General features: G+C 41.2%; 1 protein-coding gene across 3 annotated transcripts; it reads left to right on the plus strand.

Annotated features, from left to right (window-relative positions):
* The first annotated feature begins 1920 nt into the window (after nt 1-1920).
* Nucleotides 1921-16540, plus strand: LOC148017038 (uncharacterized). Of its 3 annotated transcripts, XR_015687946.1 has the most exons (5): nt 1921-2259; nt 2345-2463; nt 15755-15873; nt 16003-16064; nt 16379-16540. XR_015687946.1 is itself a non-coding variant. In XM_087663361.1 (4 exons), the coding sequence occupies exons 1-3, from the start codon at nt 2105-2107 to the stop codon at nt 16020-16022; spliced, it is 294 nt and encodes a 97-aa protein (XP_087519487.1). In that variant the 5' UTR covers nt 1926-2104; the 3' UTR covers nt 16023-16064; nt 16379-16540. The 3 variants fall into 3 exon arrangements, 2 of the variants coding, with proteins under 2 accessions (XP_087519486.1, XP_087519487.1); XM_087663361.1 differs by lacking the exon at nt 15755-15873 and having other exon boundaries at nt 1926-2259; XM_087663360.1 differs by lacking the exons at nt 15755-15873; nt 16003-16064 and having other exon boundaries at nt 1924-2259.
* The last annotated feature ends 3048 nt before the right edge of the window (nt 16541-19588 follow it).

Genomic DNA, 19588 nt, shown 5'->3' on the forward strand with positions numbered 1-19588 from the left:
AGGAATCATGCACAAAGAAACAGTGATTGTCATGTACAACTCCAATGGTAATCTTCGCATTTATATAGCCAACATATAGGTTTCCTCTAGAATTGGGCATAGGTCTCTATTTATAACCATTTATAGCAGTATAGGCCTCTTTTTCATTGTTACTTTTCATGCTTTTTTGCCTTCCAAACTCTTGTTATTTACTTTTTTTGTATTCATTAAAAAAAAAATGCATGATTGTAACTTATTTGGACCATAACTTTTGCATTTCAATCTAGAATAGGGTAATTCACACACTCAAAACAAAGTGAATAGAGCTGTTGGCAACTTACTTGGGCATAATTGCAAAAATCCCTTCAAAATAGTCAAAAAATAGATTTCTTTGTAAATGTGCTGCTTTTTTATATTTTTCAGCTTTGCATCCTTGAGTATTGTTGCATTGTTATTGCCAAAGGGACAAACAACGCACTCGAGATTCAAGATTCCACTGGAGCTAAAGAGTACATCCTCATGTAGTATTCCTATATATGGCTCGTTAGTGGAGTTGTTAAGGGTTGCAAGTCTTATAATTTGGGATGAGGTGCGAATGATGCATGCTCCATTGCTATCTAACAATATGAGGGAAGGGAGTGTGAGGCAGCCGGGCCCCCTGTTTCGAGTTTGAGTCGCCATGACTTCTTATGAGGAAAGGTGGGTTGTGAATCGTGTCACCCGAAACTCTTCCGTGGTGCAATCCGGTGACTCCAAGCGCCAAGTTACCCTTGTGCAAGTTAGAAAAACTCGTTACGCGTGTTGTGAGCAAACCGCAACGCGGGAGGGATATCATGGGGCATAACAGCCCGTGACGTGACGCGACGCAACGCGACGGGGTCATGCTGTGACGCGACGGCGTGTCGCCTTGACATGTCTTGCGAGTTGGCTTCTGCTATGTATTCCAAGACGTGACGCGGTGCTGGGTGCCCGCGGGCCATGTTTCTTGTGCGGGTTTCGCGTGCGGACCCGTGGGACCAAAACATCAGCGCCACAACAATGCTTATGAAACATAAACCTTTTTTAGATGGCTTTTATTGCTTTGTATATTTTTTTATAGCACTTACTTGATGCTTCGCAACTTGCTTATGGTTGTATTGTTTTAGTAATCATTATGCTTTTTATGATTGGAATCCATCTATGTTGCCCGATAAATAATTCCTTGATTCATTTACAATGTATTCTGCGAAATGAAATGTGTTTTGAAGAAGTGTTTGCAATGTTTTCTATCGTATGTATTTGATTTGATCGTTGCAAAACTTCTGCCTTGTTGTGTTTTCAAAGTTGTGCCAATGCTTGATGTATTTTGAAATACTGTGACAATTCATTGACTTATATTGGTTTTTGATGTGCAAAACTCATTATAGGGTACTTTTTTGTTGAGCAAAGGGAAGCAACCACATGATTAAAACTTTGCATTGAAGTCAAGTGTGCAAAGTGTGGTAATAGACTTAGTCTCGACAATGTCAACCGGGTGAACTAGTATATATTAAAGATTAAAGATTAGCATCTTGGTAATGGTTCCATAGAGGGAGAGAAAGTTTCAACAATGGTATACTAGTGATTAAAAGAAACATTTAAAGATACTTTTAAAAACAAGCTTTTAAGCCAAAGAAGACAATGGTGTAATTTACGTCTTCTATTCAAACTTGACAAGACCCTTCTCTATAATTTGTCCACGTGATGTGTGAGAGAGAGAGAGAGAGAGAGAGAGAGAGAGGAGAGCATCGTTTAGTGAGAGAATTAAAAAATATGTCAAGCAAGAATCAAAACAATATTGAGAGCCAACTAATGTAATACCTAATTCATTGTTTAAAATTGTTAATAATTCATGCCCCTAAAGAAAATGTTGTCTAAACTCTGGCAGAACGGCTTTCGAGAGGCAAGCCAAAAACCTTGGCTTCTCTTTCCTCTAACCTCTCATTGCACAACGTTTGCCAAATAGGCTATGGTACTCCAATCTGCTCTATTTTGCCCCTAAAGACTGTATTTTCTCCCCCCATGTAGACCTAACTAAAGCCGCAATCCTTCTAGTTTCGCTCTTTGGCTCCTAATTGTGTGCGTCGCGTCGAAGCTTGTGCGGGGGATGAAATACATGGCGGCTCGTGTTGGCCCTGCGATGAGGTCCCTCTGCCGTTCCCTCCCTCGCAGCAGCACCAGGAACTCCCTCCACGGTCAGCCTGCGGCAGCCTCTCCATCTCCATCTTTGGACGGGCGCAGGTTTCTCTCGCAAGCCTGTCGGTAAGTACGACACAAAAAAATGCCTTGAATTGCCATATCTTCTGCTACTTCTTCATCAGCACTTGCGCGTGGTTATCATAATCAGCTTGCGAGGTGCCATTAGATGTCTGGATTCCATACAACCTATGCACAGCGTGAGAGCGGACGCTTTGTTCGTTTCCAGACTCAGCTCGGGCATGCTCCACGTTTCCTACTTTCTCGAAGGTCAGCTCCCTAATTTTCACTTGGCTCTTGTCAGACTGGCCATGTGAATGCTTTTGAAGCTGTGTGGCATAGATGATAGTGCAAGCAATCTGGTTTTCCTAAGTCCAGCGCCACTTTTCACGAATAACCGAGGTGCAGTGTCAAGGGAATTGTAATAATTGGGCAAAAATTCTCAAAATCTTGAAATGATTTTAAATTGATAAGGATGAATCCATTTTAGTAATATTTATGTGAAACGCCATTCAGAGCCTTGGGAAAACCTCCAACTTTTTTAGTTGGAAGCTTTTTGTATTGCCTCTAGCAATACTTCTGGTGAAAATTGCTCGGCATTTCAGACTCTGGACCCTTGTTTTCGGGTGCACGTAGTGATTTTATCTGGAGGAGTTTCCAAATGGTATGTTCGCATTGTTGAGATTCTTGCATGCTAACCATGAAGCGTATTTCACTAGGTGTGAAATGCGGGTATGCATTTTGCCAACCCATTTCACTTAAGGGAAAAAAACAATTATAATAAAAATATACTGGATACATGTATTTTCAATGTGTTATTTTGCTCTTTCATGTGGCATTATAGTTAGGACCTACCCAAGGGTTCATGTTGGAACACAACATTTCAGGGCTGACACATTTCAGAGGTGAAACATTTCCCATTACCTTGGATTATTGTCATCAAGTTTACTCAAATCAAGGGAGAAAAAATTTAGAAAAACTATATTTTTAAACGAGTTCAAACATCAAAGATGTGATTGCTTGGGTGCATGTGTCTGTCTTATGTGCATTTGCACATGGGATGTGATAATCAATGCAAATGTCAAAACATGTTAAATTGGTAGGGATACAATTAAAATTTGCATATTCCAAGTGCTCTCAATGTCATGCTCTTTTAATGGCTGGTTGACTTTTGCCAAGTGCTAGAGTTTATGCCTATGTGTATACTATAAGGTCCTCAACAAACTCATTCTAAAAACCAAAGGTTCCCTTGCCAAGGATTGAATTTTTTTGTTTGGACCAATCAACTAGTTGGCCGATTGGTTAGCTAGATAAGTGGCCCTAGATTGAGTTGAAGGGTACTATTGATAGGTAGTATTAATATAGGGTGAAGTCACCAAACTAATCCAAACCAAGAACTAGCTAACTAGTAAATGGGTTGTCTGAGTTAGTTGAATAAATGACTTGGTGGGCATGAAACACACTCCCATGCGGCATGAGGACACTCAAGAACCTTTGAGATAAACTCTTATAAGATAAGGTATCTCCTTCAAATTTTCCTTGCTGCATAAAGCCAATAATAGAAAAAGAGGATGAGGATTGAGGTGATTTAAGATTACCACCATCCCATGTCAACCTAAAAGTGCCCACAAGTAAGTGAAAAAAAGTAAGTAGAAGACACATGCTTTGTACTATGAAATAGGAGTTGTAAATATCTCAAAACTTAAACTTAGAACTAGCTTTTCTTTAAACATATTGCATTGAATAAGTTGAAAACATGTTTTTCAATTGTAGGCCTCAAAATCTTGTTATTGATGCATACAAAAGTTATGGAAATTGTTGGATTAATAAACTCAATGGGCATTCTTTCTCAAATCTTACTTGGACATGGATTGTCTCAAGATCTATGCCAAAATTGATGATTAGTTACAAAAGATCTTCCTTATGCAAGATAAATTACTTTTTCTAGAGAAGATTACTTTTTCTAGAGCAACACTTCATAACTAACCCAAATTTTATTTAGAATTGTAGAACGGTAGTTTATATCTTGAAATTTTCTTTGAGATTGCATTGATCTAATGTAGATAAGAGAAATTGTGAAGATACACTAAGATTTGTGGAGAAAACATAGAGAGAGTGTCAACATGGCTAACAAATGTTTGAACGAAAAAGTGCAAATGAAGAGGAATGAGATAATATTGAAATGAAAATTTGACAAATGATTCGAGTATACTAGGTGTGATAGGACAGATGCTCAAGGAGCAAAGGCTTGTTCAATGATTAATGTTTGTCTTTGGAGTGGGTTAAGGGATAAAGGAGTAAAAGTTGTAGGCAAGTTGTGGCTTTGGGATACTGGAATGTTGTCATTGTTCAAATATTTACTTAGGATCTAACTTGCCTAGGATATGTGACAAGTGCTACCTAGGATGGACATAAAGGGAATAGATATTAGACTCGTCCCTAGCCATAGAGCCAAATAAGCTCACCCTCAAGTGTGGAAGCTAGTAGGAACTTGGGTTGTGACCACGGCCCAAGAGCTGACGTCCCATGCAACTAGCACACAGTGTTCTAGTGTATGGACATATCGGCCATTGTGACCAATGCTATTAGTGTCCATCTAAATATCTAGGATGTAATAGTTGTCCCCTTGTGAATGGTTTCTATCCTTAACAATATCTACAGGGATGAAGTGAAGAAAATAGTACTTCAATGTTCATATTGATTGCCAAGTGGTTTTCACCTCGGAATAGGTCTTCCACTTGATTAAATATGTGGGATTAATGTTTTGATAGGATTGTTTAGTCCTACGGTCAAAAACAAATTCTAGTTTGAATGGAATATAATGAGTAGTGTCTTTGGGGTCATAAGACTTTCTTGATTGGGGTGTCAGAAGTGGAGGCAGCAATGGAAGCATACAAGTATGTACCAAGACATGAGATAGTCATATGCAATAGTGAGTCATTGGTTGTGCAGGCATTGGCATTGGCTCCTTTCTCCAATCAAGACCTTCAGGTGATGGAATACAATGAGTGAGGAGGAGCAAAATACATAGGCAATAAATATGCCATGAACAGTAGCTGGTCAGCTAGCCTTAATTTTGGTTACATGATTATATCATGTGCTAGGTAGGAGGTTGATGCTTTGATGCCAATGAAATATCCTTTAGGATCCAACTTGCACATAAGACATGACACTATGGAGATGTGCTAGGGGTTGTAAAAGAATGTGCAACTTGATTGGAACATAGAGAACTCAAACAAAAATGCAAAAATTTAAAAGTTCACATCCTTAACTAGTCACCTTCATCAGTTGTGGTTGTTATGATACCTTTTGAGGCTTACTTTGGTCTAAAACAGGATGTGTCTTATTTTTGGGTATTTGGGTGTGATGCTTATGTTCACATCCCAAAGAAATAGAGAGAGAAGTTCAAGTTGGGTTTCAAACGATAGGTGTTTGTTGGATATAGCTTGCAATCATAGAGATACATGCTTTATCATCTTGTTTTATGGGAGCTCTATATGAGTCAAGATGTTTGATTCATGGAGTTTCTAGTTGTAGAGAGGGGTGTTGAGCATCCCATACTTGAAGATTTGGGTGATAGTTGGGCACTTGAGCAAGTGCCTTTGGAGCCTATGCCTCTCGAGGCTCTACTATCAATAGAGGAGGAGATTGCTTTATCATTGAATTCGCCCATTGAGTCAGCATCAATGGATGTTTCAAAGGCTTCATTAGAGGCTAAATGACGAGGGGAGTATCGGTCTCCTCCTTGTTGGGCATGTGATACACTTTGTAATGTAGGGGTTTAGGGAGTTCTTGTGGGGTGGTAGTTGGTAGGATGGTTTGTGGTGATCTTAGAGGAACCGGATGCATTCTATTGAGCTTGTTTGTACTAATATTGTTTGATGATTCATGCTATACAACCCCCCCAACTCCCTAAAAAAAAGAAAAAAGAAATAAAGAACACTTGCTTATTCATTTTCTCCTGTAGGTCAATTACTCTCTGGCTTTGACATTCTCCGTGTGTGTTGCAGCCATTGCCATTAGCTTGACCTGGTGCTCTTATTGATGCCTTGGGCTGCATGCAGGGATTGATCAGTTTGCCATTGTACTTAGCCTTTCATTTAGATTCAATGAAGATTATTACTTCATTCTCTTCTCTCTTGCATTGTGGCTGTCATAGAAGACGATGATTGGTGTCACATGCAAAACAAAGTGCCACTAGCAAGCTCCTTAAGTACATAGCCTCTATGATGCCATTGAAGAGTACCCAATACTCTACTTCAGTGGTGGTGGAAGCAGCCATTGTCTCGTGCTTATGACTAGACTATGAAATGGGATAATATCTAGATTTTAAAGTATAGATGTAACTGCCATGGGAATGCAAGATGTCGAGATTTCTTGCCTAGTTGGAATCAATATAACTTTGCAATTCCAAACCATGACCATTATAATCAATCCATATGAACATTCAACACATGCAAACAAGCAATCCTATGTGACATTTTAGGCATATTGAAATATTGACTAAGCAAAGATACCGAGGAAGCTAAGTTTTCCCTAGTGGAAATCAACCAAAGTAGTTTTTCTCCAATAGATCTATATGTGTGCTTGTCAAAGGGTTGACCATGGGAATCCTTAGCAAGTCCCACTATCAAGAGGCATGGCCATAGGTCATCTATAATCCATTGATTCGTGCAAAACTATTCAACTAGTTGAAGTGTAATTTTTGTTGAGAAATAGAAATGAAATCTCTAGATCAAACTATCTCTATCCCCCGTAAATAAGACATTTGATTGAGGTTAATCGTCTCAAAGAGCTAAGCTGGGCCTTAGTATTTGCAATGGTAGTAGAACCTAAGCTTGTAATGAGTAAATCATCAATGTACAACAAGATATAACTGACCCCCCTTGAAGTGTGTTTGATATACAAGTTTGGGTCATAAGGCATAGAATAAAAAACTTAAATTTGAACAAACTCATCCATTCTATGAAACCATGATCATGGTGCTTGCTTCAGCTCATAAAGAGGTTTCTACAAAAAATGAAATATCTTATCTTTACAGTCCGCAATAGAAAATTTAGGAGGCTGCAGCGAGCCTTTCTTCTGTGGATGGGTGGTAATTCCTTGATTACACTAGTTACAGTAGTTTTACTACAAAACCGAGAAATGCAAACTAACTCACAATCTTGGACAATGGACACCTTGTTGGCCCTAAAACTGGCGCCCCTTTTGGTATTTCTTTAACTTAATTTAAGAAGAAGTTGATGTACAATGGGATTTTTCCAATTCTTTTCGGTATTTTAACTCCCCTTGCTGTCCAAAATGAGCCTCAAGTCTTCAATTTGATTTGTCCTTGATTTTGGGTAGCCAATTGACTTTCACTCGCTTTGATGGAGATGGAAAATGTCCCAAATTCAATGATCCGTTGGTCCCTTCACTTGAATTTGATTGAAAACAGCTTTAGTCTTGTTGAATCCAAGTCTTGGAGCTTCCAATTTTTGGCATGCTTCTCGAGGTTGTTGCTAAACCCTAATTTCTATTGCAGATTAGGATTTACAGTAGAGAAATCTGAAATTTCTCAACCTTTGGTGATTTCAATGTTGTAATCTTCGAAGCAAGAGTGGGAGATGAGAGAGAGTGCGAAGGAGAGGGAAAGTCTAGACTTTCTTTGCAAAGAACTGAAGAAAAGTAGTCATTTATTGTTGTTGCCTTGTCTCAACAACCTGTAGATGTTGTCGCCTGCAGATTGGTCTTCTCCCACCCTTGGCTGCTTTTGAAGATCCTCCAATGGCTGTAGATAAGACAAGTAGCATCTCCTCCCTTTCTCTTGCAGGCTGAATGTACTAAAAATGCCTCTCTCTAGCTTGTAAGGACGTTTTTTAGTCTTGCATGGGCATTTTTTGACAAGTGGTAGCCTTTTCAAATGGTTTTTTTATCATTATGCATAATTAAATATTAATTTTCAGTCTTTAAATTTTGACAATTAATCTAATATTTTTGTGCCAAAAAAAAAAAAACAGACCAATAATTAAATTGGCAAGGCCACTTCCATTCCTTAGTATCATTGCACCATCTTTGACCATCATATTGGTGTTAGGTACCATTAAACACACTTCTCTAGCATCACCAACTGGCACTTATGGCCAAATGAATGACCTAGGCCAACAATTGGTACCAGATACCACCAAATACTTGTGCAACATAACTTATAGCAACTTTTATCTTTGACATCTTGTGAATTCCTCAGGTCTCTGGCTTGTAAATTTACTGTAATCCTAGTTACGTCTCGCATGTGCAACATTTACTTAACCATGTGATTAAAAATTAATCCACATATTAAGTGAGGTTTCAAAAAATACATATCCTCATGACAGCCCTCTCTCTTAAAATTCTTGCAATCATCCTTGATTGCACTACTAGATGTATCATAAGCAAAATAGTGAACAAGAATTTCCACAAGGCATCATTAGTTAACACAACATTGCTCACTGCTGCTGAACTTCGATATGGCCAACACATGCTGAATATTTCCAGCCAACATAACATAACACAAGACTCACAAAGAATCTTAAAAACATTGCTAGATTATCATGTGACATGTCTATTTCTCATGAGCTCAACTCTTTTGGCAAAACCAAACCATAGCATAGCATAAACCATGGCTAAAACATCAATGGTATCATAACATATGTTGCTGTCCACAAAACCAGTTGAATACCATTGAATATTAATGATCATATATTGAAAACTAGCATTTGTTGATCAATCCTCGATGACCGTTAATCAATTTAAATGTATAGTTTTAGAGCTGCAGTGAAAACATACCCATTTGCATACCAATCATAATCACTAGTATAGTGAATACTGATCTCCTTGCAAACATACTGTCAGTTACAATATCCTGAATGCATGCTGAATACATTTGAGATTCACTGCATCTAGAACTGTCCGTCATTGAGGAGTGGAGGTACTAGCTCCCTCACAAGCATCAGATAATACGTTGGATCCCTGCTTTGTTGAACCTGGTTGAGCATAAACTAAAGTCGGCTCTAACTGGAAAGCATCAAGGTAAAGCTACAACAATTGAGGATGGTTTGCTAGGTCATCCTCCTGTTAACAGTCATGTTTGTCATGCCTTGTCATCTCCTGCCTGTGAGCCTCACTCTAAGTCAGACGAGGACATTAGGAGCTCTGACATGTCTGTCATGTGTTATGATGGGGGAGGCTAGTCACTCTTGATTGGCTGTCTTAGGATGTGTATTTCTTTTTGGCCTCTTTTTGTGGGCAGCCACTGGCTGCCCGGCCACTTTTTGGTCACTGTTGTGGGGCGCCCATTTTAGGGCATTTTTAGGGTTTGCGCCCATTTTAGGGTTAGGGTTAGGGTTTGTCCTTTTGCCTATTTATAGACAGCCCCCCTCCCCACTTGATCACTTGTCTTCTTGCAGATTCCGACACTCCTTCTCCCCCGTGGTGGTGCTGCCATCATCATCAGCCTGATCTAGTGCCCTCACTGACGCTGTGGGCTGCATGCAGGGACTGATCAGTCTCCTTCCGCCTTCCCGTTTGTATTCAGCATTCATTTCAGTCAGTGCAGATTTCTCTTTCTTATTTTCTACTTTCTCTCTCTCTCTCTCTCTCTCTCTCTCTCTCTCTCCCCCTGTGTTCGTATTCCCTCTTCCGCAGCGCACTCTCACATGGTATCAGAGCCGAAGGAGAGTACACGGAGCTGAGATCTACGCGGGAGAACACCCACAACCTTGCGTTTGCTGGTCAAGATGTCTCCAACAGCTGAGGCGTCACCTTCTGCACCATCTTCTTGATCAAGGCGGCCTGTTTTGGTGTCACATCTTTGCGTTTGCTGCTGGCGTCATCCCCAAAATCTGCGTTTTCAGCCTGGGCGGCTCTCCTCTAGCTGGGCGACACTCCATCAAGCTGCGTTTTCAGCTTCTGTGGCTGCATTCAACCTCTGGCGGCACTCCTCCAAGCTGGCGACCTCATTCCTACTTGCGTTTTGAGGCAGACGGTTTTTTTTTGTGGTGATTGCATCGTTAGCACTTGCGTTTGACATCATCCTTGCGTTTTGTGCAAGGCGGCCAGCTCAGGAGCTTTTGGTGTTTGTGTTTCGGCACCGGCAACCTTCCCTTGTTGTGTTTTGGTGTTTGTAGATATCGAAGATGTCTTCTCATCAGTTTACGGGCTTTGATGACTCAGATGACGAGCTTTTGTCTCGACACTCATCTGAACGGAGGCGTGATTTCTATCACGAGGACCGTCATCCGGAGTCTATTCCTCTTTCCCGTCCCCCTTTTATTCATGTATCTCGGCGAGCCCCTTCCAGTGAGCCGAAGATGCAGCCTTTGGTACCCCCTATACAGGTACCCGTACTTCCTCAGCTGCCCAAAGAGGACCGGTTGGATGGCTCCAACTTTTCTCTATGGTCCTGCAAGGTGGAGTGTATCTTGGACTCCTTCGATCTTTGGGAGCTTGTTTTTGTTCCTATTCCCCGGCCTAAGGTGGATCCCGCAGATGGGACTTCTATGGATCGTGCAGCCTTATGGGATCGGCTCAATTCTAGAGCCCGATCTTTCCTCTTTCTGAGTTTGCAAGATTCTGTCCTTGTTTCACAGGTTGAAGACTGCAACAGACGTGTGGAGAAAGCTCGCGTCTCTCTATCAACAGAAGATGTTTGCCCATCGGATATCTCTCGAAAAGAAGTTGCGGATGCTTGCTATTGATGATAGTCCTTCCATGAAGGACCACATCAACAGATTACAGGATATGAGGGATGAGCTTGCATCCCTCGGTCGGACGATATCTTCTGAAGACATGGCTATGATTCTCTTGACTCAGCTGCCATCGCCTCGGTTTGATGTCTTCTCCACCAGCCTTCTTACTTCGAGGACCCGTGCCCAACTTCTATGGGAGGAGCTATCCCCGCTTGTCTTGGAGCATGACGAGCGACTTAGAGAGGTCAGTGCTAGTGGATCCGACTCCACTAGAGCCTTTGTTGCAGGTTCGGGAGGACAGAAGAAGAAGAAGAAGTCAAAGGCTAAGAAGAAGGATTGTTCTTCAGGCTCTGACTCAGATTCAGAGAGACCGAAGTGCCCACACTGTGGGAAAGGGACACATCCCAAGGAGAAATGTTGGAAGAAGTATCCTCACCTTCGTCCGGGAGCGAAGGGTGGATCTACATCGGAGGTTTCTTCTACCTCTACACCAGCTGTTACCCATGAGTCAGTGTTCCTTCATATCCACCCTTTGGAGGAGGATCCTTCTTCCGTGGCTGCAGTGTCTTCTGTGCAGCCTTGGTTAGTGGACAATGGTGCTTCGAGTCATATGACTCCCCGAGGTGATTTGTTATAGGATCTCCGTTCATCAGAGGGTTCAGTCACTGTTGGTGACATTTTATCGGTGCCTATTAGTGGTGTTGGCACATTGCCTTTGTTTACCGATCGACCTCTGAGCTCCTTTTCACAGGCCCTACATGTTCCGGATTTGGGCCTTCCCCTCCTCTCAGTTTATGGCCTTACGAGGCTTGGCACATGAGTGATCTTCACCGAGCATGCCGTTGTTATTGAGGATTCTTCTACAGGAGCTGTCTTATCTACAGGTTGGCAGGAGAGCGGGCTTTACAGGCTCCATTCCCCTTCTTTGATTGAGGGTCCTCCGCGGCAGTCTATTGCTACACCCGTTCCCGCTTGTGCACCTTCTATTCCACAGGTTTCTTCCCATCCCCCACCTTCTCCTCCGGTGGTTCCCTCGTACCCCCCATCCCTTTTAGCGGGGGACGATCTCAGTGATGTGGCTGTGGATTCCCTGGCCCCTAGTGTTTTAGAAGGGGATTCCCAGGATCGTGAGGAGCTCCTTTAGCGGCAGTCTACATCGACGGACTTCATCGACATTGGCATTCCTCTTGCCACCCTAGGATCTATTTCTTCTTCGGCCTTTAGTCACATCTAGGATTTGAGAGGGGGTGTTAGCAGTCATGTTTGTCATGCCTTGTCATCTCTTGCCTGTGAGCCTCAGTCTGAGTCAGACGAGGACATTAGGAGCTCTGACATGTCTGTCATGTGTTATGATGGGGGAGGCTAGTCACTCTTGACTGGCTGTCTTAGGATGTGTATTTCTTTTTGGCCTCTTTAGTGGGCAGCCATTGGCTGCCCGGCCACTTTTTGGTCACTGTTGTGGGGCGCCCATTTTAGGGCATTTTTAGGGTTTGCGCCCATTTTAGGGTTAGGGTTAGGGTTTGTTCTTTTGCCTATTTATAGGCAGCCCCCCTCCCCACTTGATCACTTGTCTTCTTGCAGATTTCGACACTTCTTCTCCCCCGTGGTGGTGCTGCCATCATCATCAGCTTGATCTGGTGCCCTCACTGATGCTGTGGGCTGTGTGCAGGGACTGATCAGTCTCCTTCCACCTTCCCGTTTGTATTCAGCATTCATTTCAGTCAGTGCAGATTTCTCTTTCTTATTTTCTGCTTTCTCTCTCTCTCTCTCCCTCCGTGTTCTTATTCCCTCTTCCGCAACGCACTCACACCTCCTCCATCCATTTGGCATCCATTAGTGAATACTTGTGAAACTTTACCAAGTACCTTTTGGAAACCTTGTCCCTAATCTTCTGTTCTTTGTGTGCCTAAATTTGCTCTAATTTTCAGCTTTATTTTAAGATTTACCATTTTTCTCAGCCTTGGCTTTAGTGACATGTGGCTTGGCATCACTATCTTGGAATCTTGCATTTTCCATGCAACAATGTGTCGGTTGTAGTAGTAGTTTCTATAAGTTGAGACATGTTGAAAACATTGGATTTATGCAAAAATCCTGAATACCCTTTGGCAAACCACAAATATACTTCTCCACTTGCTCATGTAGGGGTATTGTGCGATAAGTAGTAATTGGTAGCAATGCATCCCAAAACTTTTTATTATATTGATCCAAGTTTTTGCAATCTTTGGAATTCAAGTGATTCCAAGCTGTCATAGTGTCTACTTCAAAGGTTCTTGTTAACCAATTTGAAGCAAACATTTGCTTGAATTGGACCCAAGTGGTAGGTGACTTCCCTTGAATAAGAAGTGTAGACCACTACTACAATGCATTTCCCTTCAAAAATGTGGTTGCCTTTCATATCTTAGATGCCTCTATGAAGTTGCCTCCAGAGTAGATTGTATCAAATTGCTAAAGAAAAACAAGTGCTTTTAGCCTATCTTGTGCACCATTGAAAGGCTCAAACTTTATACTTTTGCCATCCTCATCTTAGTCTTTTGTTGCCCCTTTGGGTGTTATGTTGTCATACATTGGCTGCTTCAAAATGGGTGCATTTATTGAATCTACATTAAAACCAACGCCAAACAGAGCATTTGCATGACCAACATTCATTCCTTAAGTCCCATAAGCATTTGGGGATGCAAATACAGTACCAAACATGCTACTTTGTGCCCTAGGCATCAAGCCAATGCTGCCATACATAGGCTTTTGCATTATCTTCAATGCACCTTGCTGTCCTGAAGGTGTAGAAGACGTTTTTTTTCTTCTTGCCTTTGCTGTCCTTCTTTGGAGCATTTAAAAGTTAGATAAATTGAGGATCCTTTGCCAATTCAGCAAAGAGATTTGCTGCTGTCCTCATCTGATTCTTGAACTGGTCATCAAATTTCTCTTCACTTTGCTGGTCATCAGCCTCCTTATGCCTTGAAGGCCATGCGTCTTGCCCGGCAGCAATGTTTTCAGCTTGCTGTCTGTGGTTTGAGCCTTGTCCAAGGTCATTGCATTTCCTTCATTCCCGTGTGAATGTTTATACTGAGAGGTGTCATCACTGCTCGAGTCCATCTCACTGTATGTAGACATATTGTTGTAATTTCTCAGCTGAGAGTAAAAATCAGCACTAGCACAAAGCTTCGGCTTGCAATCAGGTGCTTGGGGCCCGTCAAATCAAGGAATTGAGTGGTATCCCGGCAATGGAACCATGAAACCAGCCTTCCTTTTGTGGATGGGTGGTAATTCCTTGATTACAACTTAGTTACAGCAGCAACATTTATTACCAAATTGAGAAATGCAAATTAACTCACAATCTTCGACAATGGACACCTTGTTGGCCCCAAAATTGACGCCCCGTTTGCTATTTCTTTAACTTAATTGAAGAAGAAGTTGATGTACAATGGGATTTTCCCAATCCCTTTTGGTATTTCAACTCCCCTTGCTGTCGAAAATGACCAACAAGCCTTCAATCCGATTTGCCCCTTGATTTGGGCAATCAATTGGCCTTCACCCGCTTTGATGGAGATGGAAAATGGCCCAAATTCATTGATTTGTTGGACTCTCCACTTGTATTTGATTGGCTCAAAAGTGATGAGTTAGAAAAATAAGATAAATCCATGAATGGGAAAGCTAACTTGGTGGAAAGTGTTGTGGAATTTGAGCCTAGAAGGGGTAAGGAAATATCTTTTCTCTTAGAAGTTGTGGTTTGTGCATGTTCTAACGCTCGTGTGATACCCAAGAAACTCTTGCTAATCCCAGGGCCTTGAACATGGAATGTTTGATCTAGTAAAACTTGTTAATTGAGGCTACTAACATTTATGTTGGCAAGGCTGAGGACTTCATCCCATCATAGGTTGAACAGGAACTTAAATCCATGATCATGTTGAACACAGGCAATGGAAGGTCCTTGAACATGTGGTAAATCCCTAGGAAAGATATAGTGGTAAAAATGAAAGCAGGGAATAATTTATAACGATGGGCTGAGGCTAGCACCAAAGACAGGATCTTGTGCAGTCTGCAGAGGGCTGGGTGGAAAACAGGCTGTGAAAGCAACAGGATGGTTAAAAAACGAGCAAGTGGTTGGTGGAACTTAGCTGTTGCAAGACCAAGTTGGATGTCATTCCTAATAACCGGGAGGGGCCTGAGCAGACCAATAGCTGCTTCCAAGGATGTGAGCCTATTATGATGCTCACAGAATTACAGACTTGAGGGCAGATTTGCGGGCTAATTACTTGCTAGAAAACCACAAGAAAACAACCCCAGGTTCTGAAAGCAGGTGAAAGCTGATGTGACTTGCTATGATAGGGGGAACAATGCTGCTGTAAGGTGACAAAAGCGGGGAAGAAGCATGTTGTCACTCGTATTACCGGCTTTTCAAAGAAAAGAGCTCAAGGAAATGTGGCCACTGATTCTTGTATCGTGTTTTAATCACCTCTGTTGAAGATGGCACTAGGGTCTAGGCCAGTGTCTATCAAAGAGTCCTGTGATTTCTCCAGGCAGAGTGGATGTATTTACTTCCATCTGCTTTTGAGCAGACATGTACAATGTACTGGAAAACTGCTGACATGCCAAAGGATAGAGCGAGTGAGGGCACCAAAGTTACGAGGGAGTAACATAATGGTCTAATGTCTCATCGTACAGACCCCCAAATGCTTTGTTTTAAGGTGAAACATTGCTGGGCTAAACATGGGATATCTCTAACACATGTTTAAATGCTTATTCTACGCCATATAAATATACCCAATGTTTATAGAATAAATAATTCAGAGGTTAAAATTAGTTCCAATATGCATGTTTCAGCATAGCTGAAATGTTTCAGCTGTTTTGCATATCAGGGACACTGAAACACATGCTGTGGTTATCATGAGAGAGCGTGAACAATATGTATGCACACTTGGCTCTGTATGAGTGTGTACAGGGTTCAAGTCCAGGAACTGTTGATGTGCTCCCAATGGTGTGCTCTCATGCTAGTGAACTCTTGTATAATAAATTGTTTGTGTCAAACAATGAGCCTAACATGCTTAATCTAAATCCTTGAAGCAAAGGGTTTTCTTTCTCTCAACTGTCTTTATTTCTGTATCAGGTCTAATCGACGATGCTTAAAACTGCGTTATCTTTCTGCCAAGGCAAAGCTGTTGTTGAGGGGTACTGAACTGAGGTTTAGCATAAATTTGTTGGTTAATTGTAGCTTAAACATTGATTGGAAAAGAGCTACCAGTATGTATGAGAACTGTCATGGGGTATGACAGGCATTTTTGAGTGTTTGCCTCGTCTCTAAATCAGAGAGCGATGATGTTATAACGAGTGGATGCTTTGTTTCATAGCTGTAGGTCTAGGGGAGGCAACATTTTGCAAGGTTTTGTTCTTGTTCAAATGCAGGTCTGTTAATTGTTCTAATGTCAATGCCTTCTATGTTTATCACTCTCGTAAGTTTTGTGGTTTGTTTGGTTACTTTTCAGATCTTAGCTCGAGGACGCTATGAACGGAGCTTGGATACTTTGTTGTTTCTTTATCTACCTTTTTACCAAGTCTTGTTGAACATTGAACATTTTAAGCTACATCTAGCATGTTTCTTTCTTATCATGGTATATGTTTCAGCCCTGATGGCTTGTGCTTCAAAAGATGCATTCAACACAATCGATTCGAATGTCTGAAATGCTTGAATTCACTTCTGCAAGGGATTCCTTATAATTTTTGTTTTGGAAACCTGTTCCTCTTAAAATGGAGATAACATTGAGATGATGTGAATTCAGAGGATCTCTATAATAGCTCAAAGTGCAGCCTCCTGACAAAACAAGCATTTCTCTAGATTGATTGCATATGCCCTACCTTGGCCAAAGGCTATAGAGCCAACTTGACCCTTTTTAGCTCCTCCCATAATGACAGCCCATTGTTTCTCTTTAAGAATGCCCAAGCAATTTTTGACACCTGCAAACTTTGCAGCAGGCAGTGTGGCAAGGATGCCAGGCATGTAGGTTGAGAAGAATCAGCAGTTTCATGGGTCATGTTTTTGAGCATTTAGTTTATGTATAAAACAGTTAAGGATAAGTGACCATATACTAAGGCACTGGAGATTTCTAACTACCTCAGCAATATGTAAATATCATTAAGTGTCTCATTATGCATTCTGCAGTGTTTTTCATAATGTTGCCTTTGATTCCTTTGCTTGCCACTTCTTGTCACTCATCAATGTTACCAGCCATTTCTTGGAAAGTAGGGGATGAATGTGTACAATGGCTGATTCATGTGTAGTTCTGTGCTAGTGAGGATGGTGCGAAATCGGTACTGTCCAGGTCACTGTCCATGATTGTGACCTCCCCTACTCAGGATTCTTATATTTATTTACATCAGAGTTCATAGACATTCCTAGTGTCCTGGGAAACAGTCAACACGAAAAAAGATTTAGGGATGCATGGCTCGTGAGAAAGGGTGGGCATCTGGACCTTTGTATGAGCATGTTTATGCAGAAACTGCTGCTAACTACACTCTGTTGTTAGAGCTACTTCACTTTCGTCCTTGCTGAGGTTAAACAATGAACCTAGAATGCACAATTTTAATTCTTGAACAAATTAGATGGTTTTCCTGCTTTCAACCGTCTTTATTTCTGTACTAGCTCAGATTGATGATCCTTAAAAAAGGTATCTTCAAGACAGCAGTTTTTGAGGGATACTGAACTGAAGTTTAACAAAAAGATATGTTGCCAAATTTTAAATTGGAGAAGACGTATGAGAACTGTTAAAGAAAGGGGCAGACATTCTGAGTGTTGGCTTGTCTCTCATACAATGAGTTGATGCTTTGTTTTAAAGCTGCCAAAATGAAGGAATTAAAAATGCGGCTATGTACTAAGATTTTGGTCATTCTTATGTATGCTGGTTGTTTCTGTATCAATGTATCTCGTGTCAACCACTATTGTAAGCTGTGAGTTTCTGAGGGAGCTTGCATTTTCAATGTATTTCGTTATGGAGGGCTTACCCCCTGGAGGCAGGTTCAACTTTTCAGTTGATAATTCAGTAGCTTGTAAATATAGTCTTTCCTGACTTTCTGGTTGGAATTGAGCCTTCCTGATTATGGATTCATATTCTTACTCGCAATCAAGGCTAATACCCATTGCATTGAGGATTCTTTTCATTTGTAAGATAGGAATATATTCTTATTCGGAGTTGGAATTGAGACCACTGATCTGAAAGGGTATATTATAACAGCATTAAAAACCCAATTTCCCCACGCCAGTTTAGGCAAATTCTCAACATGGATTGGGCACATGTTCCTGCATTCTAGAGCCCTTTTTAAATCTCCCAAATGACAGGCCAAATCTCTCTTTGGGAAAGCCTTTGCAATGCCTATGTAGGCATGTTAGGCATTGCGTTTGGCACTTCCTGCATTCTAGAGCCCTTTTTAAATCTCCCAAATGACAGGCCAAATCTCTCTTTGGGAAATCCTTTGCAATGCCTATCTATGTAGGCATGTTAGGCATTGCGCTTGGCACTTCATCTCATCTAAGCTAACTGCGGCTCCCATTTCATATGCTAAGATGAATGCATCTCCTGTTCATACCAGATCAGCCCTTATGCCTATTGATTTGTTATATCTTTGGTCTTGCTTCGTTGACAGAGTTAAGCTCTTTTTGACATCTGAGCATTCTCTCTAGCCTGTGAATTTGTGCAGCTGTCTAGTATATATTTAGTTTACCTTGAGGTCAAGGTTACTTTCTGAACTCGTGGATGCTTTTCCAGAAATTGATGGTTTTCAGATGCTAAAAAGTATGTTTAACATCTCAATATTGAGTGCAATTGTTTTGCTATGGGGAGAATCAACCTTCCATACTAGTTTAAAGTTTTCTACATGGATTGGGTTAATGATCCTGTATTCTAGATTTACTCTTTAGGCTTTGGAGTGTTGAATGTTGTTCCTGTTAAATTACCTGTCTTTGTTTAGGTGCTGACTTTGAAGTCAAGGTGACTTTCGAAGGATGTGGGTGTGTTTTCAGACATTCATGGCTTTGGATGTTGCCAAAATACATGTGTAGCATCTCAACATTCAGAACATTGCCTTTCTGTGAAGGGGACATGACAAGGAAATCGTCATCTACCCCTGAACTAAAAGATAGCATAGATGTACCATTCATGCGCACCTCTGCTTAGATTGAATCAATGGTGACACTTCAAAGGTACTCTGTGAATAGCCTCCTTGGATGAGGTGGATTTTGAAACCCAAAAAAATAAAAACTCCTTTTTAACCAAGACCAAGGTTCCTCCTTTTCTATTCCCTAGCTATCACAAACTATTGATTAACCACATTTCTTCCCAAGGCTATCCCAAACATTCATTAACCACTTATGATACCAAGCCTCGCCTTTTCATCCCCTTTTAAATTTATTGTAGAGCCATTGCATCAAGCTTTCACTTTTGATGAGATGCTCCATTACATTTGACTTTCTCGTCTTTTTAATTTTTCTATAGCCATTACATCTCCCTTGCATTCTTGATGTGACACTTGTAAGCTTGCTTCTTACCCTTGGGACATAGGTTGCATATGTTAATATTTAAATCTCTCTATGTCAATCTCTTGAGTGAAATAATCTTTTTACTCACTACCTTTTGATCTTCCATCTTGTCCATTGAGGTCTCCTTGCCTTCATTGGTGTTTGGTTTAGCATCACCCCCATGTCG

This window comes from Lygodium microphyllum, chromosome 22, assembly GCF_053477565.2.
Source record: "Lygodium microphyllum isolate KBCC chromosome 22, Lygodium_microphyllum_v1.1.10, whole genome shotgun sequence".
Classification (NCBI taxonomy): domain Eukaryota; kingdom Viridiplantae; phylum Streptophyta; class Polypodiopsida; order Schizaeales; family Lygodiaceae; genus Lygodium; species Lygodium microphyllum.